This window comes from Quercus suber, unplaced genomic scaffold (genome assembly GCF_002906115.3).
Source record: "Quercus suber isolate HL8 unplaced genomic scaffold, Cork oak 2.0 scaffold_542, whole genome shotgun sequence".
NCBI classification, from domain to species: Eukaryota; Viridiplantae; Streptophyta; class Magnoliopsida; order Fagales; family Fagaceae; genus Quercus; species Quercus suber.
The window spans coordinates 427,987-451,929 of record NW_027069990.1 but is presented as its reverse complement, the minus strand read 5'-3'; the positions used below and the strand labels follow the sequence as shown (position 1 = coordinate 451,929).

The following is a 23,943-nucleotide window of genomic DNA, read 5'->3' as shown; positions in this document are numbered from 1 at the left end:
AAAATAAAAAATAAAAAGATTATATGCATGTACTTTTTATCACATGACTTGCTTAATAGTTATGTGATTTGTTTAAATGTTTAGTACACGAAAAAGGTTTTATAAATCATCAATGATCATGTAATGGGCTGGAGGAAGAATATTTCCAATACATAAGGAAGCAACAGGATAAGTGGAGCTCGAGTTCAATAACAATCCTGCGCATCACTCTATGAACAAGTTTTATTTTAAGTTTACTAAGGCCGAAAGGAATCTTTAAGCAAATACTTCTGTCATGTACAATGTCAGTTTGCTTAGGAGCTTACACCAATGCAACTGGTAGGCAAACATTATTCCCTACTAACATAACCACAACTTCTCAACGGGAAAAGTTTTTATTAAAATTGTTACTGCCACCACTCGCTTGAATAATGCATGAGATGCTCATTCCTTTTTCTTTTCTTTTCTTTTTTCTTTTTGGTTTTTGCATGGGATGCTCATTCTTGTGAAGTTTCTCTGGCAACATTTTATTAGTTTTGGCACTTACATTCTTCTGACAAAGTTTTGAACATGAAGCATCTTATCATTTACATATTTGTCAATGATACACCAAGGACTGATGTGGAATGTAGCAGCACATTAAAATACATAACGGAAAATACAATATAATTGATTAGGGATCAGCAAAGGGCGCCAAAATAAACAATATATTCATTTTGCTATGCGGTTGTAATAATTGTACCATTTTTCATGTGTAACATTTTCATACCTAAGATTTACAGAATTTCTACAAATCTTAATGTAAAACACAAGGATTAAACCTGATCTCCTTCTTCATTTCAGTGTGCCCTGAACACGGTGTTAATAACCTCTTTCAGATTCCTGCAGCCTATGATTTCCATTCCTTCAAAACCTTGAGATCCTAAAGATTTCTCAGCCGATTTGGGAACAATACACATTTTATAGCCCAGTTTTGCCACTGTGTATACCCTTTTCTCCATTCTAGGTACCTAAAATATTGAAACAAAACAGTTTCAAAAACCAGAAGTCCCATTTAAGCAGGAAAATAAATAAACAAAGGAAAAAGCATTCCAAATATACGTGCTAGCTGCAATGCTAGCAAATCTCATATGAACTGCTAAGACAAGGTCCACTTATAAACTTTGGTATTGCATTATTGAAATGAATTCTAAACACCAATCAACAATATCCAATAATTTTATCAAAATTTTGTGCATGGAATTAGTTGCTTTGCCTAGCTCTAGGCATACTACTATCAGAAAGGTTACTTGGGCTCAGCTCCATTCACAAATCAGGCTGACCAATCTAGTCAAAAGTTTGGCAAGCAGACCATAAAGGGGGCCAAGCCTTGATAGAGTCCAAACTCCAATAAGTTCTACACATGAAGAGCGTGATAACTCAGCTAAACTACAGTATCACTAAACAAAAACTAAAAAGTAGTAAAATCTGGTGGGGCCTGCCTGAAATCTGTTTTACATTCTTTTCTTCAGAAGGGCTAGCAGAAAAATAAAATCTGGAATGCTGGAGGATATACTCTGCGCATAGGAAATATATAACTGAATGCAATATAAGCAACAAAAGTAACTGTCACAAATGGAATAGAAAGAAGATTCCATAACTGAAAACAGGGAAGGAGATGCTAACAGACTGGCTTAAGTTCAACAAAGATTGTACGTGTAAAACTTTGTTACTGAAAGTAATTTTTTTTAAATAAATTATTATAGCAATGTTAACAATTAATACCAATAAAATGGAACCATATTGCTTACCGTGCGAAGCTCACCACCAAGTCCAACTTCACCAATGAACGCAATATTGTTTGGAATAGGAAACTCCAAAAAACTGGAGACGAAAAAAAAAAAAAAAAAAAAAAAAAAAAAAAAAAAGAAAAAGAAAAGAAAGAAAGGAGAAAGATAATTGTAATCAGTAAATACATCCAAGGGGCAAGAGCATAAAAAAAGAAAGTACTGCAGAAGGTAATTTTTATTTTTATTTCAATCAACATTGCAAAACTTGTAGAAATGCTGAAAAATACTAACAAATGCATCAAGTTGGATGTTTAAAATTTGCTATGAAAAATCTCATAAAGTATGTAAAATCCAATATTTAATTTAAAGAAATAAAGCATGAAAAGGGAAAAGGTAATGAGGTGAATTGGATCATAAAACACATGCCTGCTACAAATTGCTGCCGCTACTGCAAGATCCCCAGCAGTCTCACTCAGCTTCACCCCACTAACAACATTTAAAAAGATTGCCTATAGTAAAAAGTACAAAAACAAGAGAACACATTAGCTAGTACCATTAAGTTAAAACACATTAACTATTTAAGGAAAAAGGATCAATAAAGGCCCAAGTGCTTAACATAGCTCAAGAGATAGCAAAATACAAGGGAACACATTTCATAATCAAATAATCAACTGCGCCATCTTTTTTCTGAAATAAATCAATCTCTGAATAAAAGGCACCAAAGGGCTCGGTATTTAAAAAATTATACCAATGGCAACAATAAAGTCACCATGGAGGATTTGCATTGAAACCAAAAAAGAAAAAATCATGCGATTGAATACTTCTACTAGCTATAGTACTCTAAAATGAAAATGCATTACAGCTTTTAGCAGTTTGAGGTGATGTGCAGATTTATCAATGAATTTGTTAGAATAATGGTCTGGTGTCAAAATTCTTAGTCTTACTGTGCTAGTCTCCTAGATCAAACGTGTATGTCATGAAGGTTGGGTATGAGTGTAGGATAAGTAGGGTTTATCAGGATCTGCTGTGTATGGAATAATAATATTGTGTTTAAATGGCATATATTCAAATTTCTTCCAAACATAATTTGAATGTTATTGTCAACTGATATTTCTCTTATATTCATGTGTTTGACTGTATATTAAAAAAGCTGATTCTATTGTTATTAAAAGCATAACGTGTTGTCCTCATCATGCTTCATAAGCTTAAAAAATAGCTCTGCACCTTTTTTTTAATAAGTCATTATGTTTTCCCTTGTTACCTCGTCTTCAAAACATTATAAAGTTTTCACTAATCTTATTCAGTTGAAAGCCTCAATCCGGGAAAAACTTCAAAAGAAATTAAATGACAGAACCCAATTATAAGCCACATAACTACAGAGAAGAAAACTAAATTGGGGAGCAACTATTATAGAGGATTATGGAGTTGGAGGGATGAAATTCTCTTCCAATCCATATGTGGCTATCAAATGACTATCCACGTGCATTTTTTATTATACAACTTATTTAGTCATGTGACTTATTTAAATACTTAATGAGTTGTGAGATTAAAATGCATGTTGATGGTCATCTGATTGCCACATACTAGGTTAAAAAATATTCATCCAAAATGATTTAAGATAAAACTTTATCTACTGCGGAAACATCAACTTACATTCTCTTGAAGCTTGAGGCCAGTTTGCTTCATCAGAACCTACAATGTATAAGAGATTCAAGATGGTAAGCTTACAGGTGTGGACCATCATTTAAGGCAACCTTTTATGCTCACTGCCAAGAAGTAAAATGTCATCTTGATGATCATCTAGAATAGTGATTTGAATTATTTATTTAAAAAAATAAATAAAAAAACTGAAAAGCAATAACATAGCGACAAAGTGGGCCTTACCCTCTGGTTGCTGAAAATAAAATATAACACATTTCCCAAAAAAAAAAAATTTTAAGACTACATTTTTTCTGTTTGAATTCTAAATTTTAAATTTTCCCAAAAAAAAAAAATTTTAAGACTACATTTTTTCTGTTTGAATTCTAAATTTTAAAAAAAAAAATCAAATGATCCCAAAAGTTTGTCTTGCAGTCGAGGAAAATTTTTTGTTAGAATTATAGTTAAATGATTAAATTCACAATTTCCTAAATGCTTAAACTATTGGGAGAATCAATAATCTATTATGATATTAGAGCATGTAGTCTTGAGTTTGAACCCTGTCCTTAGGTCAATGCATGAACAACCACATTGGCCTAATTGACTTAATAAACAAATCAAAGGTTGGCCTAATCTAATTGCTAAATACAAATGCTAGGTTCAATTGAATCATTGTAATCTCACAAACAAAGTGGAACTGGAACCTGCAAAGCACTAGTAGCATAAGAGTAAAACATCACAATGGCAATGAGCATTTGAAAACTACAATTTGATAAGGTGGGTGTCAGATTACATTACAAAGAGAATGTTTAATTTAATTATTTCTCACCATCCAAGGAAATTTTGTGAAACATAGCAAAAAGACAGAGATCAGTATAGAAGATATTGCATGAGCATGTATATTAAAAGAACTCCAGAGCATTGCTTACAGAAATAATCATGTCAGCTCTGCTTGCTTGAATGCCATTAACTTGCCTTGAAGCTATTGACCCAGATGCACATAATGCCTACATAGATATTTAAATGTCAGTCAAAATGTTTCTAGACAAGTCGAATATGATAGCAAGCCTATTACAGTCAAGTCTATGGATTCCATTTATCAATAAAATTGCAATCAGTTTATTTCTGTAAGCAAGTGGATCCAAATTTATTTCTTTTTAATTTACCAAGCCCCTTATGAATTAAAGGATTTTCTCTAGCTAGAATGAGATCTAGCGCTACTTTTTTTATTCCTTTTTGTGTCATAGAATCATATAGTTTGTGGAAACATGTCGAAGTTAAATGTATGATGCAACAAAGGATTAAAAATGAAGTACAAAATTACCAAAAAACTACCTGAACTTCGATTAGGAAAGTTCGAGATCCATCCATAATCACAGCCACAGCTAGTCCAGCTAAATACTCTGAATCTGAGTACTGATCACTTAAAAACATCTCACTGGGGTTCGAAACAGCTTGCAGCCCGGATTGTGACATTTCAAATACTCCAAGCTGACAGCAAGCATTAATCCTATCATCAACACAAACTGAAGAAACTCTAGTAATATTTAGAAGGATGATGAAGCTCCTATTAAGTAAACCTTACCATTCAATTTTTAGGTGAATACCCTTCACAAAAAGGAAAATGCATAATTGCCTAAGTAATATAAGTGCTACACTAGAAAATAAAAACTTCAAGGAGAAAGCCTATTGTCCATTTAGACTAACTTAGAGCTCTGTAAGAAATGCATTCAAATGCCTCAAAAGCGACCAGTCACAGGTTTGAGTCCAGGAATCAGCCTCTCCAAAAAAATTTGGGGTAAGGCTGCCTAACCTTGACCTCTCCCAGACTCCACAAGAAAAGAGGAAGTTTTGTGCACGGATACTACTTTTTTAAGAAATGTATTCAAAATGAAACTTTATTTACAGATTACCGTGCCTTTTTGATAAGTAACTTATATAACTTGTCAACATGTTCTTTTTCATTCCAATGCTAGTCCATGTGAGATAGACTACACAACTTACACAAAAAAGATTGAAGACAGACCACTTTGTTCAATTAACATCAATAAGCTCAATTCTCTCCCAAAAAAAAAAAAAACATCAAAAGCTCAAGATGACTTGTTGAGTGCGTCAGCTAGTGTTTTCCTTTTTGTGTCATAGAATCATATAGTTTGTGGAAACATGTCGAAGTTAAATGTATGATGCAACAAAGGATTAAAAATGAAGTACAAAATTACCAAAAAACTACCTGAACTTCGATTAGGAAAGTTCGAGATCCATCCATAATCACAGCCACAGCTAGTCCAGCTAAATACTCTGAATCTGAGTACTGATCACTTAAAAACATCTCACTGGGGTTCGAAACAGCTTGCAGCCCGGATTGTGACATTTCAAATACTCCAAGCTGACAGCAAGCATTAATCCTATCATCAACACAAACTGAAGAAACTCTAGTAATATTTAGAAGGATGATGAAGCTCCTATTAAGTAAACCTTACCATTCAATTTTTAGGTGAATACCCTTCACAAAAAGGAAAATGCATAATTGCCTAAGTAATATAAGTGCTACACTAGAAAATAAAAACTTCAAGGAGAAAGCCTATTGTCCATTTAGACTAACTTAGAGCTCTGTAAGAAATGCATTCAATTCATTGCTAGAGGTTGAGCTATGGTGCAATAGCAAATGCCTCAAAAGCGACCAGTCACAGGTTTGAGTCCAGGAATCAGCCTCTCCAAAAAAATTTGGGGTAAGGCTGCCTAACGTTGACCTCTCCCAAACTCCACAAGAAAAGTGGAAGTTTTGTGCACGGATACTACTTTTTAAAGAAATGTATTCAAAATGAAACTTTATTTACAGATTACCGTGCCTTTTTGATAAGTAACTTATATAACTTGTCAACATGTTCTTTTTCATTCCAATGCTAGACCATGTGAGATAGACTACACAACTTACACAAAAAAGATTGAAGACAGACCACTTTGTTCAATTAACATCAATAAGCTCAATTCTCTCCCCAAAAAAAAAAAAACATCAATAAGCTCAAGATGACTTGTTGAGTGCGTCAGCTAGTGTAGCCATGGACAGAAAAGCAAGCATAACCAAAATATGAAGCAACAGCTTCAAACACAAAAATAAAACTTAATACTGTCATGACAATCATCACTATCAGCGCTGCCAACCAAAAGATGTAAAGATAAGGATTGAAGGGCAATATGCCCATTTAGTTAATTCTCAATGGTTCTGCATGCAATTTTTAAGTGGAATGTAATTTGAAGCATAAACAACATAATGATGTAGGATACATATTATAAAAAAAATTGAAGCAACAGCATCTCTTGATGGAATACCTCATCAGTGGATCCGAAACGATTCTTCAGAGATCTAAGCAAACGATAGGATGAGTACTTCTCCCCCTAAATATTGACACGAGAATATCAGTTATCTATTTCTGGCATCATGGCATAGTTAGCACATCCATCACATTTGGAAGCTCCAACTAACCATGAAATACATACATTGCAAGAAGCTAATTATTTTTAGTAATATGCATGCAAGACAGGATATAATAAAACCACTCAGATGAGAATAAAGTAAAAATCTTGATGGCTTCCAATGCAAGGAATATCTGATCTCCAACTGCCTAACTTGACAAAGTCTAGGATAATTTATGGTTGTCGTTCTAATTTGATACAGGATATTAAGGATTGGGGGGGGGGTGGGGGTTGAGTCCTGGATGTCTCTGTTGGAAACATCAGGAGGTGTAAATTGAGCTATGAGGCTCCTAGCACTAGTGAAGGAAAATATAAAAAGGTAGACAACAAAGTGACTATGTGCCACCTTTACCAACTATGCAGGAAAAGAAAAGGTAACAAGGTACCAACTTCCATATATAAAACAACATCAACAATGTGCTCCAAGACATGAGGCCCTGCTAAATCTCCAGATTTTGTCACATGTCCAATCTGAAATACAAAAGAGCAAAAAAGCATTACTTAGCTATCACAAAAGTTGAAAACTTAACAATTGATAGACAATATTTGAAGAAAAGCCTACAGATCAGTCTAATACAATACTGTATTATCAACTGATCATACTCTGAAAAAGAAAAGGTTACACTTAAATGCATGTCTAAAGTAAAGAAGACAAATAAAAAATCAAAACACTTGAGAAAATTACTCGAGTGCCAAAACAAAGGTGATGCTTAGCATTGCATAAGCAACTTATCAGTCATACTAAAGAAAGGTGAAGCTTAGCGTTGCATATCCAACTTATCAGTCATATTATTATAAGTTCAGCCCATGAGGGGATAAAGTTTGGAGGTTCATATGAGTTCAGGTGATGCTTAGTATTGCATATCCAACTTACCAATCATACTATTATAAGTTCAGCCCATAAGAGGATAAGTTTGGAGGTTCACTTAGTTTTGGGATCCCACGTTGATGAACAAAGGTGATGGAGCCTTTGATGAAAAAAACAATTTAGTCTTTGTAAATCACTATCAAAGATATCGTATTTTTAGTGCAATGAGGATTGATTAAGGAATTTGGTAAGAATTCAAAAACTGGCCACTATTTCCAATGATAATGGGAAGAACTTAAGATGAAGGGGGTGGGTATTATTCGTTTAAGTCTTTCCCTAGAAGTATAGTGTGTTGAACGAGATTTCACCTTAAGAATAGTGAAAAATGTTAAAGAAGATAAATATGTTAAAAGCCATTTACAAGTCGTTTGTACTTGAAGAAAGAGTTGCATCAACTGCTTGTGGAGGAAGTTACTAAAATTAAGAATCATATGTATGCTTTTAAAATTTAACTACTCAATTCTTCGAACATAAATACCAAGATTGAGGAGGATCAAGCCCTATTGCTTTTGGACTCACTTTCACCTTCCTATGATACTTGGTGACTGCAGATACCTGGTGACTGCACTGTTGGTAAGGAGACACTCAAGTTTGAAGATGAGATGTCGGTTTTTTTAGAGACAGAAAAGTTTAAAAAGCTAACAAATAATTTGGAAGTTGAGACAATTGTGGTGAAATCCAAATCAAGCCAGTGTAGGAGTATGTTGTGCAAGAAGAATTTTGATATAAAGAAGTCAAGATCAAAGTCTAGTGCTAATATTGTCAACAGATACAACATAACTAATATCAACATAAGAAGTTAAAACTTGACCAAGAAAAAGTCAAGATAGCAGAAGTATACAAATACAACAACTGCTGCAATAGATATCATGGATGAAAATAGTGGCGATGTTCTTGTAGTTAGCAAAAATACAGATTTTATTAAAAAAATTGTGGGTTTTAGATTCTGCCAGCTCCTTTTGTATGTGTAGTAATAAAGATAGGTATATGTGTAGGAATAGAGGTAGGTCTGACAAAAAAAGATTATGATGAAAGTTCTGTTATTAGAAATGTGGAATGTAAAGTAATAGAAACAGGCACAATAAAAATTAAGATGTTCAATGAAAACCTGGGTAGTGTGAGACATGTACCAAAACTTAGAAGAAATATAATTTCTTTAGGTTGCTTGGATTATTTTGGCTATGGATAATATTCTATAAGAGGCAATGTCATATAAGTTAATAGAATTGTTTTGATGGTAATGAAGAGATATGTGAAGTGCATAGAGGAGCAAAAGCAAAGAGGAGCCTTTAGTTCAACAACCGAAGAGGAAAGATACTACTAGATAGAAAAGAGGATAATTTGTAGAGAATGCAACTGGTTTGGTTATAAGCTGAGTTTGAGTGAGAATTTAAAAATTGCTTAAACTCAACTAATCATATCTTTTGTTAAGGACATTAGGGAGCTCCCTTTCCCAACAAAAGGGAGCAAAGAAAGTACAAAAAGGGATATTAATGAAGACATCACATGGGCTGGAGTGGAAATTGTTAAGTCCAACCCATGAGGTGATAAGCTTAGAGGTTTACTTGTTGGTTTTAGAATCCCACATTGATTAGAAGCATAATAAGAGGGAGCAATAATTCTTATAGAGTGTTATTCACATATCAAAAAAGAAATAGAGAGGAGTAATAACCCCAATAAATAGGGTGGTGGTGTAGCTTTTGTAGTGTGTGAGAGAGATAGAAGATAGATTTGTTAGATATGTTAGGGTGAGAGCACTTTTGGGCGTATTGTGGATTTAGGTTGGTTTATATAATTATATTTGTGAGAGCTTGTGGATGAGGTTGTAATTCATATTTGTGATAGTAATTTTTTATTGATGTCGCCTATGGATCTTGGCATAGAGTTTATTAAAAGATATTAATTTTGTATCTTGTGTTGCTTGTATTTTATTGTTTTGCATGTTTATTCAAAACAAGAGGACATAAGTGGTAATAACTAATAACTGACAAGAAAATGGCATGGAACAAGAGAATCATGAAACAATTTCATGGAGAGCAGATTGTTGATCACAGTCTCTTTTTACAGTGGCAATATAATAAAGATTTTAAATTTAAACAGAAACACAATATAACCAACACACACAGGTGAAAACCCACCAAATAGTAAAAAATGATTAACTGACCATCAACGAAAAAACACATCTATTGGAATTATTTTTTATTGGTAAGATATATAGGCACCAGCGAATCATGAACCCATAACCTCACCCACTATCCCATTATTATGGGAGGAGAATGTACCATTTGAGCTACAACTCTTTGGCAAATCATCTGCTCCCATCATCAAGTGCTTACCATTCAAAACAACCATAAATTTGGCAACTTTTAATGAAGCTAAAGACCTATGAAGCATGGACATTTCATTCGGGATTCCGTACCTGGGTCAGACACGGGACACATCTGGGAGACTGGGACACTTCTGCACACGTGTCCCAGCCGTTTCCTTTTACTTTTTATTTTTTTTGAAAAATTGCGTTACACGGGAGGGACACTTATCTTTTATTTCTTTTTAGTTTCAATCTTGAACGCTTATCTAGTTATCTTTTATTTAAACTATTGGATCTCATTCTTAGTTTGTATTCTAATTTCTAAACATCATTTTTTAGTCATGAATTCACTTTATTATCCATTATTGACCTTAAATTGATATATGTTTAACATTATATGAAAAAATAAATTCTTAACAATATTTAAAAATATAAATTAAAATATATTTAATTTTAATAATTAATTAATATGTGTATCCCTACTGTGCCAAGTCCTAATTTTTAAAAAATTGACGTGTAGTACCAAAACCCGTGCTCGTGTCCGTGTTTCCTCACTAAAGACATGCCAAACAATTTTAAACCCCAGATGCTGACAAATGCAACTTAAAGGATTTAACATAAAACATTAAATTGTCTTATTAAATTAAAAATAAAATAAATAAAAGATTAGTGGTGTGCTTAAACACTCAGACCTAGATGTGATGAATATGCATCCAAAAATGTCAAATGTTGGCTTCCTTTCAGACTTGGACAATGTATACGCACCAAAAGAATGGGGATGTTAGTCCTCTTCGCAAAACGCAGCAAGGCTGATGTGCATTCCTTCACCTGTCATGGATCAGGGCAATCTCAGAACCTAGTATATGTACTGTCCAGAAACCACCACATAACATCACAGCAAATATGTGCACTTTAAAAGTTAAACTCTGGTCCAAAGTGCATTATTATATTCATAATCTGAGAGAAGGTAAGAATATAAGAAATCATTTTCAAATTGAAAACCTTTTGAGTTGTTGACAACCTAAAAGAGAAATTAGCGCGGATATAAATGCTACACGAAATACTTTAAAATCAGAGGATTTGGAAACATTACCAAATAGAAAAAATATATTCAAACAGAAAAGGGAGCTAGGTGCCCTAAGACTATTCCATTGTATGCATCACCTTGAAAAAAGCAGAACAGAACTAGCCCGCCCATATGGGTCAAACACCTTGAGCTAAAACCAGGTTTTTTTTTTTTTTTTTTTTGTTTGCCTGGAATGGTATAAGGATTGAAAATTCTAACCTGTGCAGGCCCTCCAGCACTTCCAGCCACACCTTCTAAATAAACTGTTTGAATTGAATCGACAATTATAACCCGAGGTGAGAGGGGCTGACTTTTCCCTAATATGTCCTGAAAGCAGGCAAATGCACCAATTATTTTAGGCTACATTCACCAATGTTCCAGATACGCAGACCAGCAATTTTATACTTATGAAGCATTTGATAGATATTTACAAGTAGTAGTTTCTAAGCATGACTTATTGGACAAATTTCACCTCATCTTTTTCAAGTCAGATTGCACCTCATCTTAAATCAACAAGAGTTTTCACTTTGCATCAATGTCCTCTTCAAACATTCACTTAGCATTTATAACATTATATATTGGATTTAATGAAAGTTGTCTTTTTTCTGCCACTTGATGCTGATATCTTACATCAACGCTATGTAACCCAATGAGAAATCCAACAACATAGATTCGAAACTCAAAAAACAAGAGTGATTTGTATCAAAATAAAATTACATAAATCTTAGAATGATCGGAGTATGAGCAACATGATTGGCTGAAATTAAAATAATCAATAAAATAAAAAAATAAAAACTGTCAAGTCCAGAATCATGCACCTCAATCTCAGTATTAGAATATAAGAAAAGTTCATCCGCTCCTATACTCAAACGGTCAGCTCTGTTTCCAATTTGCTCAACACTCTGCCATAGGGAGAAACAGCATTAAAGTTACTTCCAGATACATAGCAAGGTCCAAGGAAAGTGAAAAAAAAAAAAAAAAAATCCACACAAAAATGGTGAAATCACAAATTCCATTTTTAGAAACACTAAGTTGAAGATTTAACTCCATCTAGAGTCAACACATCACAGGCTTATGGAAACCCTTTCAAGAATAAGAGGACTTGAGTCTATTTCAAAAGCATTAGAAGCAATATTCCCCAACTTAATTGAGTACAATTAAACCATCAGTTAAAAATTAAAACTAAAAATTTGCCCCTTATTTCATGTTCATGTGCTTCTTACCTAACAAGGAAAATAATATGCCTACCAAGAATTAGGCAGCTAAAACACGACCAAAAATGTATTGACAGAATCAAGTTTTCTGCTTTCATCAAGGCAACAAGCCAGTATGAAGTTTCACAAATGCTAACCTCTTCACCAGAAACATACACAACTGGTGCTGGTTGACCAAGATCATTCCTTTCAGCTATCATAGCAGCAATCTTCGAATCAAAAGTAAGAACTGATATCAGGATAAAACCATATGTAGAGAAATATAATAATTACGAGTGCAGCCAATGGTATAAAAAGTTCAAGCATTTCTGAGCAACTTTAAGCAACAACGTCATCTGTATGCTCACAATGTAAAGTTACATATATGAAAATTTGATCCTTAACAAATTTATACCTGCAACAACAGTGTACTCTTGCCAACTCCAGGATCACCACCAACTAAAACCAAAGAACCTTCAAAACCCAAAAAGACACACAGCTAAAATAAGCATTGAACTCTCTTTGAATTAGAAGCTCAAACATTCAACTAATAGAATAGTTTGTCACAGGAGCAGAAGAATTAACTAATGAAAAAATTTATCACAGGCTAAAAAATAGCAGAACAGGTTTCATTTCACCAGATTAATAACCAAGGCAGAGGCTTGTATATAAATTGTTCTTTTAAATATTAAGTAAAATGTAATTGGTGAAAAATAGTTCAAAACCATTTCTATATAATTCAACACTAAAATTTTTTCCAAAAAAAAAAAATAGCCATCAGATGTTAATTGTATAAATCAAAACAAGGTCACTTTGCAAGAAAGGATCTTTGTGTTCAAAAATCACAATTCAGAAACCAAAAGAATTGCTGATGTATGAACCGAAAAATATAGATGAGAGAAATTATAATTTTGTTTAACTTATGATTTTTATATTTAACGTCCAACGAAAATTAATTTTATTAAAAGAATGCGTGTGTATTTTTTTTTTTTTTCCTTTGAGGCAGCAACTATATCAATAGCTGGTCAAAATGCTACAGAGAAATAGAGCCAAATAGCATAATCTTTTCATTCCCAAAAGCTAAATTGACATTAAACAATACCCATCAAACATACATTAATTGAATTCCATGATGTCAATATTATGCTCTACTAACTTTTAGCTAACAATACTCATCATAGTTGTAGAAAGGTCGAGAAAACAAAAGCAAAAATATTAAAAAGTAACAACAATACTAAATGGCAAACCTGGTACAATGCCACCACCAAGCACCCTAGAAACCTCATTTCCAAAGGGTCCGTGCCTAAATAAGAATCACAAAACACAAAATCACATATCTTTAAGAACAAAACCACTATGCAATTCTTAAATAAACATAATATACACTCCCCCATCAATTTCAAAGAACTTGATAATAATAAAAAAGAGACCTTTCTTTTTTAGGATAATCAAACAATAATTAAAATTTTACAAAAACAAGTACCAATCCAATTGATGACGTGGCAAAAAACAAGATGATCCACGTCATCAAATTGATGATCCAAGTCAGCAATTCATGTGACACATTTTCTTGGTGGAAATGAAGTGATTTTCTTAGCAACCAAACAGAGAGTGAGAGTACCAAACTCACAGTGGAATTCGCCAATTCAACTGATTGATCCCTCGATTGACGTCCGTCAACCGCATCGGCCGCGACTCTCCGGCCTTGTGCGAGAGCCACGTCTTCCCCTCGGAAACCTCAGCCGATCCACCTTCCGAAAACCGCTTCAAGGTACCAACGGCATTGCACTCGCGGCACGTGCCCCACCACTGCTAAAACCACTATGCAATTCTTAAATAAACATAATATACACTCCCCCATCAATTTCAAAGAACTTGATAATAATAAAAAAGAGACCTTTCTTTTTTAGGATAATCAAACAATAATTAAAATTTTACAAAAACAAGTACCAATCCAATTGATGACGTGGCAAACAACAAGATGATCCACGTCATCAAATTGATGATCCAAGTCAGCAATTCATGTGACACATTTTCTTGGTGGAAATGAAGTGATTTTCTTAGCAACCAAACAGAGAGTGAGAGTACCAAACTCACAGTGGAATTCGCCAATTCAACTGATTGATCCCTCGATTGACGTCCGTCAACCGCATCGGCCGCGACTCTCCGGCCTTGTGCGAGAGCCACGTCTTCCCCTCGGAAACCTCAGCCGATCCACCTTCCGAAAACCGCTTCAAGGTACCAACGGCATTGCACTCGCGGCACGTGCCCCACCACTGCCCGTTGGAGTGGCCGCAATCGGCGCAGACCCAAGAGAATCTCGCCTTCCCTTTCTTCCTGTTCCCGACAATGTCCAAATTGGGCTTCTTCGCATTCCCATTTCCGTCGCGGCCGTTAGAGTCTTTACTGACAGTTGGGGCGGGGAGTTTGGGAGTGTCGGTGCCAGGGGCAGGGTCGTAAATAGACCAAGCGCGAGGGGTGGGTTCGGCGGTGGAGTTGGAATGGTGGAGAGAGGGAGTGGAGTGAAGGAAGTGGCGGGAAAATTGGGGAAAAGAAGAGAGTGAATTGGGAATCGAAGGATTGAGGCGGTGCAGTCTCTGGGTTTTGGTGTAGATGATGAGTCTTAGAGCTCTCATGTCTGAGACTTGCATATGAGAGAGACAGAGAATGTGTGTGTTTGGGTTTATCTAGGGTTTATGTGAGAGGAGTTTTTGTTGAAATGTATGACAGAACCCCGCGAATTTCAAATCTATTTTTTCAAAAAATAATTAGAGTTTTTTATTTTCCCTATTTTTTTTTTAGTGTACTTTGATACTTTCTTTAATTTTTTTTTTTTTAGAAGATATTTTCTTTACTTATTTAGATCAAGATAAATTTATTTGAATAAAATAGAAGATAAAAAGCTATGCTTAATAATAAAATAAACAAAATAAATGTTTTTGAAAAAAAACAAAAAAAACTTAATCAAACGAACTAGGGAGCACACGACGAGTAGGTCTTAGTGGGTTAAATCACTAGTCTAGAGGTTTTTTTTCAAAGTATAGATACCCGGACTCAAATTGGAGAGCACATTCAGTTGAACCCGGGACAAGTACTTTGAGACCAAGTGCCAAACCACTCGGCCAAACCACCTAGGTTAACTCTTGTTACACTTACACCTACACTTTTGCCTCACTTGACAAAATAATAATAGGTGTCTATTGTTTTCGTATCAATTAAAAATATAATAAAATAATAATTCCTATTATAAAATTTTATAATTTGGAGAGAGAGGTTATTATTTACTTATTTATTACTTTATATTGTTCTAGAGATTTGGCTAAAACTCACGCAATCCTAATTCTACCCCTAATTATAATTGTTAGGTTTATTACAAAGAGGATTGTTATTTTTGCAAAACTTTTGGGTGTGGTTATATCCCTACGTGTCAAAGAAAGTATATAAAATTTTACCAAAAAAAAAAAAAACAAAAGAAGTAGAAGAAGTTTGTTTGATCAAATAATTATTTACTAGGTGCATCCAGCTTTTTTGAAAAGTAAAAAACCAGTTAGAAATGCTCCATAATTTTGCTTTGCTTTCATTTATGAATTAGGTAACTTATATATGTAGTTTAGCAAAAAAAAAAAAAAAGAGTTAACTCATATATGTAATGGAGTTAGTTTAGATAATAGAGTAATTGAATGTTACCATGAAACAAAGAGCAAAACAAGACCCTAAAACTTTGAAGAAATGTTAGAGTTTTGGAACTAATGCACGTGCTCTCTCAAAATAGTCACGTGGTATCTCGTTGCAACTAGTAGCTATTAGTAAATTTTGAAATGAATAATAGAGGGAGAATCAGTTAGGCTGATCCATTTGAGTAAAGAACAAGCAATTAGTATTTCAGAGAAATCCCTCATTTTATCTCTCCCTCAATTTTTTTCTCAATCCCATCTCTCAAAAACAATGAAAGGTCCTACTCCTAATCCCACACCACCATCTTTATCACCCTCAAACCACACACAATAATAATACACAGAAGCTTCACCCTCAAATTACACAAATGAATATATAATTTGTTACAATGAATAATTTGTTATATAAATGAAGTTTCACCCTCAAAAGCAATGAAAGGTCCTACTCCTATCCAAAATGTCATTGCTTGCATCAAGAAAGTTCATTTTTTGTCCCCAATATCTCCTCCCTCTTGTTCTTCCATGTTGATTTGATCAATGAATTAGCCAAATACTATATTAGTTTGACCTTTGAACCTATGTTACAAGAATGCCACTATTTTTTGAATGATCTTGACAACAACTTAGAATCTCCAATCAAAAAACCATACGAAGAGAGATTTAGCTCGTAGATACATGACTGCAATGCATTCAACCTTAAGAAACTCCTAGAGTAGTTGACTCAATTTTCCAGACATATCCAAATCTTCAATTACTAGTAAACAGATGTATTGAGATGGCAGAGACAACTTTGGAGGCAATAAAAAAAAAAAAAACAAAAGAAGTAGAAGAAGTTTGTTTGATCAAATAATTATTTACTAGGTGCATCCAGCTTTTTTGAAAAGTAAAAAACCAGTTAGAAATGCTCCATAATTTTGCTTTGCTTTCATTTATGAATTAGGTAACTTATATATGTAGTTTAGCAAAAAAAAAAAAAAAGAGTTAACTCATATATGTAATGGAGTTAGTTTAGATAATAGAGTAATTGAATGTTACCATGAAACAAAGAGCAAAACAAGACCCTAAAACTTTGAAGAAATGTTAGAGTTTTGGAACTAATGCACGTGCTCTCTCAAAATAGTCACGTGGTATCTCGTTGCAACTAGTAGCTATTAGTAAATTTTGAAATGAATAATAGAGGGAGAATCAGTTAGGCTGATCCATTTGAGTAAAGAACAAGCAATTAGTATTTCAGAGAAATCCCTCATTTTATCTCTCCCTCAATTTTTTTCTCAATCCCATCTCTCAAAAACAATGAAAGGTCCTACTCCTAATCCCACACCACCATCTTTATCACCCTCAAACCACACACAATAATAATACACAGAAGCTTCACCCTCAAATTACACAAATGAATATATAATTTGTTACAATGAATAATTTGTTATATAAATGAAGTTTCACCCTCAAAAGCAATGAAAGGTCCTACTCCTATCCAAAATGTCATTGCTTGCATCAAGAAAGTTCATTTTTTGTCCCCAATATCTCCTCCCTCTTGTTCTTCCATGTTGATTTGATCAATGAATTAGCCAAATACTATATTAGTTTGACCTTTGAACCTATGTTACAAGAATGCCACTATTTTTTGAATGATCTTGACAACAACTTAGAATCTCCAATCAAAAAACCATACGAAGAGAGATTTAGCTCGTAGATACATGACTGCAATGCATTCAACCTTAAGAAACTCCTAGAGTAGTTGACTCAATTTTCCAGACATATCCAAATCTTCAATTACTAGTAAACAGATGTATTGAGATGGCAGAGACAACTTTGGAGGCAAGAATGAATTTCAAGAGAAAGGCATTTGTTGAGTATTAAGATTTCAATAAAGTTGAATCGACAAAAGCACCTTGTTAAGAAAGATCATGGAGTATGGGAAGGAATAGAAAACATGGGTTTTCTAGGATTGTTGCTGTGGAAAGAAGATTGCAAATATCAATTCTCTCTTAAAGATTCATTTAAGAAAGATTCTGAATCAGTAATTAAAGAGAGTAGAATCAGGTGTTTGGACTGTTATGGATACCGTTACTACCAAAAAAAAGAAAGAAAGGGTGATGATGATGAATGTGCTTGAGAAAAGAATAAAGTGCATAGCTTCTTTCCCCCAATGATTGGCCTAGTTGTGAAGAATTATTAGTTTCTTCCAATATCCTAATGGTGGTAATCGTTGAACACTTCTTCGCAACTAGTATTTCAACTATCATTTTGATATTTGTGTGTTTATAAATACTTAAGCCTCAATTAAATTGATTTCTTTCTACTAATACTAGAATGATCATGCCAAAATAATGAAATAATAAGTTTGTTATTGGCATGTTAAATGCATTCCATGCAAAATATGGCCCCAAATATATTGCATATGTATAATGTATTTTAAATATAAAATAAAATTTTAAAAAACTTGTAAATTTTGAATGGTGTTGTTTACGTCGAATACCTCGTATAGCTTTAAATAGATTCGTTCAAACCTTGCTCAAATTTGCAGTCCACAATAATAAGGCTCAATTATGGCCACCTCAACATAGTTTTGGAAATGAGGCGGCAATTTATAGTGGAGTCTTCTCTTATTTTTAAATGTTAATTAAATAATATTTATGTTTTGATATTTTCCATTTTTTTTTAAATCTTACCTTATGAGATGCAAGATTACTAATAATATGCTTTTGTGTTCAAGTTTCCCTAAATTTTCATTTCAATTGGTAATATCATTAATCCACTTAATTTTTTTTGTGACATAGTCAATCTTAAATATGATTTTATCAATTTAAATTTTGGTATCTTCTTTCTATAGATGCATGTATTGTTAGTTAATATTTTATAAAAAATACATGCATTAGAAAAAGAATCTAACATTTTATATAATTTATAATTTAATACGTTAATTGAAATATTTTCATCTATTTATATAAAACATATTTTAAAACATTTATTTCTAAAAGTAAATCTAAACAATTAGTATCAAAACTAGCCTCATCGCACGCGTTTCATGCATGCAATGAGGTTTTTTTTTTTTTCTTTTTTGTCTAGTGTCATAATTTTCCTTAAAAAAAATGGATAAGTTTGTTTTGAAAATATAGATTAGCAGGAGAGTATCCTATTTTATAGGCATTTTAAGTGGTGCTGGAAATATATTTTGAGGAATGATATGTCTACAACATTTCTACAACAAATCATAGGTGGCAGGTTGTTATTGGTTGTTATTGTTGGGGCAAAAAAACAATCTTAGTGTTAGTTTCAAATTTGAACCAATAACAACTAACCACCTATGATTTGTTGTAAAAATGTTGTAGACGTAGCATCTCTCATATATTTTTACCTGGTTGTCCTCAAGTTTTTTTCCTGTTAAACCTAAGGTTTAGGAGTATTTTTGACTCATATAAAAGTCCAATCCAAAGTGGGGATCCGCTTCTAAATAGTATAGATAAAACCTTTCAGGAGATAGAAAGCTTTACTTTATTGCATTGAATGGTGGAATCCATAATTGTCACTAGAATGCAAATACTAATCTGTTAAATGATGTCGAAAACAAGTCTTTTTATTTATTTATTTTGTTTCTAAACGTTCTTTTATTTGTGTTATATAACCTTCCTTCTCCTTCAGACATCAAAGCCCCTAAACTTTCCATTATTGGAGTATTGTATCTTGTTTCATTCTGAATTGAAATGTATAAATCTTATTGCATCGTCTTTTATTTGTTTATCTACTTAAAATAAGACTTTACATTAACACTTTTTTCTTTTCTTTTCAAGATCTTGATTTTTAAGATGTTATTTGTGTGATATTAAACCAGGGATGGAACCACACAAGGGCCCAAAGAGGCCTTGCCCCCTTGAGCTTTATGAAAGAAAAATTTTTGTACATATATTAAGGTTTAATTTGAATTAGTCCAAGGAAAATAAAACTTGGTTCCCAACTCCCACCAAAATCTTGGCCTCCTTATGTAGATTAGCCAAAATAACTCCACAAATTAACCCAAAAAACAATATATCGGCCCAAATCACCATAGTCCACAAATTATTAGCCCAAATTTTTTTTAACAAAAACTTAATAAAAATAAAAAGAGAAAAGGCTCGTTCATTTTCTTTGGCCCAAAAAATTTAACAAAAGAATGCTTGTTTGTCTTCATTCTTCACAATATAGTGTCAACCCAAACCATCCTCACATCATCAAAGTCAATCTCACTAGCCTTGCTCTCCAAAAATTGCACAAACCCAATTGAGTAAATAGGGTTTATGCAATACCTAAGTCGAGGGAAATACTAGGTGCTCTGAGAAAAATGCTCCCTCCTCTCACATGAGGGGAGGGCCCCACACATGGGTCCTACAATGGGGCCCATCTCTCGTGAGAGGAGGGAACATTGCTCCAGAAACATGTAAGAATTTTCCTAAATCAAAAACTTCTACTACACTTGTGGGACCCAAAGGAGGAATTGGGTTGTTTACATAGTCTTCTTGTTTTGTTTTAGTGATATGGGTTTGGTGGGGAATGAGAGAAAGTTTGGGTTTTGAAAATTAATAATAATTGGGTGTTAGAGGGTTGTTATGGTTTTTATGAAGGATTTATTTTTGGTGAGCTTTTGTATAAGTCTCACCATTATTAGCCATAAAAGGTTTTATGGCAAGAAAATGCTTTAATATATCGTTTGAATTAATGTTGGCCCCCCAACTCACCTCCAAAAAAAAATAAAAATAAAATATATTAAGAAAATCGGAGAAAGGGAAGATTGTTTTCTTAGTTTAATTGTTTTTGCATAAACAATTTAATTCTAGTGAAAGGTAACAAATTTCTTTCTGGAGTTAAAATTTGGAGAAAGTATATAGACACAAAAAATTTCATATATAAAGTTTAATTTGATACTTTTGAAATTATAGGGTTTAATTTGAATTACCTCTAAACTGGAGGGTTTAAAGTAAAATTTATCCCAAAAAAAAAAAAAAATGACAGCAAACCAGTAGCCCATATTTTTTTTATTTATACTTTGACCCCCTAACTTGAAATCATGGTTCCATCCTTGTACTAAACCCTGTACATTCAAAATATTTCAGATTTGGTTATATTGTAGGGAAAAATGCTCATACACCCCCTCAACTTTCAACCACTGGCCAAACACTCCCTGAACTTTTATATTGGCCAATTTGCTCCATAAACTATACACATCTGCCAAATTAATACCTCTTAAAGCATCCACATCAGTGGGTGCAAATTTTCCTTCTATTATGCACAAAAAAACCTACAATACCAACGATCTCTCCACACTTAGCCACCATCATCACAAGAAATTATACCGTTCTCTGACGGATTACGTCACTTGTCCATCATTCCACTAAAAGACTCTCATTTGTTTAAAATTGCTGAGTCAGTAATTAGTTTCTATTTAAAAAAAATTTCTAACTTAATAATTTTAAACAAGTGTGAGTCTTTTAATAGAATGGTGGACCACGTAACCTGTCCACCATGTAAACCTTATAATTTCTCCATCATCATGCACCCAACCAGTATCATCAAGGAAAATCAACCCACTCAATCCAAGAAACAAACACTTCGAAACTCACTCAATTTGAAACCCAATCAATCGACGCCATCGACGCTCTAGTCTCATCACTAGTTCAATCTGAAACCGACACAATTGACTTCATCACCAACTCTGGACTCATCACACCCATCGACACACCCCAACTCCACACTTCGCCATTCCGTATGCCGCTCCCATACTTGAAAAAAAAAAAAAAGGGACAAAGTTGCTGCTGAAACCTGATGAAAAAGACTTTTTTTTTTCTTACGATTAGATCTGAGATAAGAAGAGAATGAATTTTTGCTTTCTCTCTTTTTGTTTAGTTCTCTTTTTGAATGGCTTTTATTATCTATTTTATCAAATGATTTGATCAAATGAGGAAAAGGGAGAGAGTTAAGAGTGAGGGTTTGATGATCGGCGATAGTGGAGGCATGAGGAAAATGGCGAGTGAGGTGAGGTGAGAGCAGACATAAGGAGAGAGTTAGGTGAGAGTGAGAGTGAGATCAGAGACCAGGAGAGAGAAAAAATTATTAAAATATTAAATACACATGCTACAGTAACCGTGCATATATGCATGGTTATTGTAGTAATTGTGTATTTATACACAAGTTTACACCTACTGATGTGGATGATTTTTTGCTCAAATTGTGTAAAATTAGTTACTTTTTTCATTTTGCACATTTATGCACAAGCTGATGGGGATGCTCTTTAGTTTGGTGTTAAAAAGCTAACAGAATTAGAGCATATGAGATACACGTGAGATTTAAAAATTATCAAACTCAACTTTATTAATGTGAAATCGATGGAAAGAAGAGAAAGCTAGGTCTGTGGCACTCGAGAGAGGAGAGACACGGCAGAACCAGAGCCACCGTGATAGGTAGCCCCGTCGTATCGCTGCTAGTGTCTTGATGGAAGCTTGTGCTTCCATCACTGTTTGACAGCCACCACCTGGTATGTTTTTTTCTTTTCTTTCTTTCGTTCTTTTTTTTGCTGGTATTAGTATTTAAATCCACAAAGAACCCTCTATTTTTTTCTTTCCATGAGTGAATTTCTAGAGGAATTTCTTGGTTTGGTTTAATTTTTTGGGGTTGGGTTTCTGTGAGCTTGTTTGTTTCATAGAAGTTAATAAAATTTACAAATGTAAAAAATATTAAAATTTGGGGTTGAAATTATAGTATACATATCAAATGAATGGAATATATTCTTTATATTGTTTTTGCAATTGATGTTTATGTGGCTAGTGCTCTAGTGAATGCGTGTTGCATTATTACTTTTGAGTATGCTATACAACTATTTGATTAAATGCCTGAGAGAGATATCTAAGAAATATATGAAAGCAGAGCAAGGGTTAAAGTTATGGCTTTTGGTTAGTTTTTTTTTTTTTTTTTTTTTTTTTAAATCTTAGGACTCCATGAGGTTTAGCTTCCCCACCTTAAGGGTCTCGGTTTAATGATTCCAGCCATATGGTCTACTGACTAAGCCACCATACAAAAGAAAGAAAGAAAAAGGAGCACAACAAAGCAAGTAAAGAAGATAAAGCGAATTGAGTTGGTATTTGTTACAAATTATTATCCCATCTTTGAACAATTCCTTGCTCCATTACTTTTTCCAAAGTTTATTTGTTTGATTAATACTGTAAAAACTAAGAACATGTGATAGAATTTGAGTATTAATTCAGTATTTTGTGGGTCATGCTAAGCCACTACCCTGGAAACTAGCATCATTGATCATGTGCATAATCCTTTTATAAATGGATTAATATAGTCCATATTACAATGTAGTTAATCTAGGTTTAACTAAAATCTTGAAGGTTCATTAATATATAAACCATAGTTTTGACGATATTGTAATATGGACTTTCATTGAGTTTCAATTAACTAAAGTAACAAAAACTACGTAAATTAACTACAAGTGAGACTAGTCTAAAAAGTAAAAAATTTATTCGCATGATTTCAAATTGGCATTTTAATCACAAAACAGAAACAAAAGTAAAAAGCCTCCCACAAAAATTACATTTTTGCTATGTTTGTGTAGGGGCAGGGTTTGGATCTGAGCCCAAAAGGTAGAAGGATTTAGGCCCAAAGAGCCCAATACAATGAATTTGCAGAGAGTGGGCTTAAAGACTAGGCTTCAATGTGTCGAACAACACGCATAGTGGATTAAAGATAGTGAGAAAGTAAAGAAAAACAAACTTTGTGCAAAGAAAACCTTCCTCGGCAAAATCTGAGGAGAGTGGTCCTTAATTATACTTCTTTTAAACTTTGATACAATTTCAGCTCCTGTTGCTATAGTATTTTCTCTACAGATTTCTCGATCCCCTCTCCCTGGAAGGTCTTTCATATTATATAGCTCTCTTTAGATGATCCTAGCCCTCTATTTGTTGATCGTCCAGGCCATTACTTAAGTATTTGTCCCATCAG

General features: G+C 33.6%; 1 protein-coding gene across 1 annotated transcript; it reads right to left on the bottom strand.

Moving 5' to 3' along the window:
- Nucleotides 1-668: 668 nt before the first annotated feature.
- LOC112023714 (uncharacterized) lies at nt 669-15,039 on the bottom strand. The gene is made up of 16 exons (XM_065764152.1): nt 14,393-15,039; nt 13,543-13,598; nt 12,711-12,769; nt 12,454-12,525; nt 11,921-12,004; nt 11,322-11,429; nt 10,802-10,864; nt 7,251-7,331; nt 6,717-6,782; nt 5,699-5,772; nt 4,722-4,809; nt 4,316-4,393; nt 3,402-3,440; nt 2,175-2,257; nt 1,770-1,842; nt 669-989 (listed from the first exon to the last, which is right to left on the bottom strand). Exons 1-16 carry the CDS (start codon nt 14,944-14,946, stop codon nt 819-821), a joined length of 1,749 nt encoding a protein of 582 aa, XP_065620224.1. The 5' UTR covers nt 14,947-15,039; the 3' UTR covers nt 669-818.
- Nucleotides 15,040-23,943: the final 8,904 nt, after the last annotated feature.

What these genes read in the sequence shown, in the direction of transcription:
- LOC112023714 (XM_065764152.1), bottom strand. Translation starts at nt 14,946, where the DNA reads ATGCAAGTCTCAGACATGAGAGCTCTAAGACTCATCATCTACACCAAA. An exon ending in AGAGTACACTGTTGTTGCAG is followed by an intron (nt 12,526 to 12,710) that starts GTATAAATTTGT and finishes TTTGATTCGAAG; the next exon opens with ATTGCTGCTATGATAGCTGA. An exon ending in CTTTCCTAATCGAAGTTCAG is followed by an intron (nt 4,394 to 4,721) that starts GTAGTTTTTTGG and finishes ATATCTATGTAG; the next exon opens with GCATTATGTGCATCTGGGTC.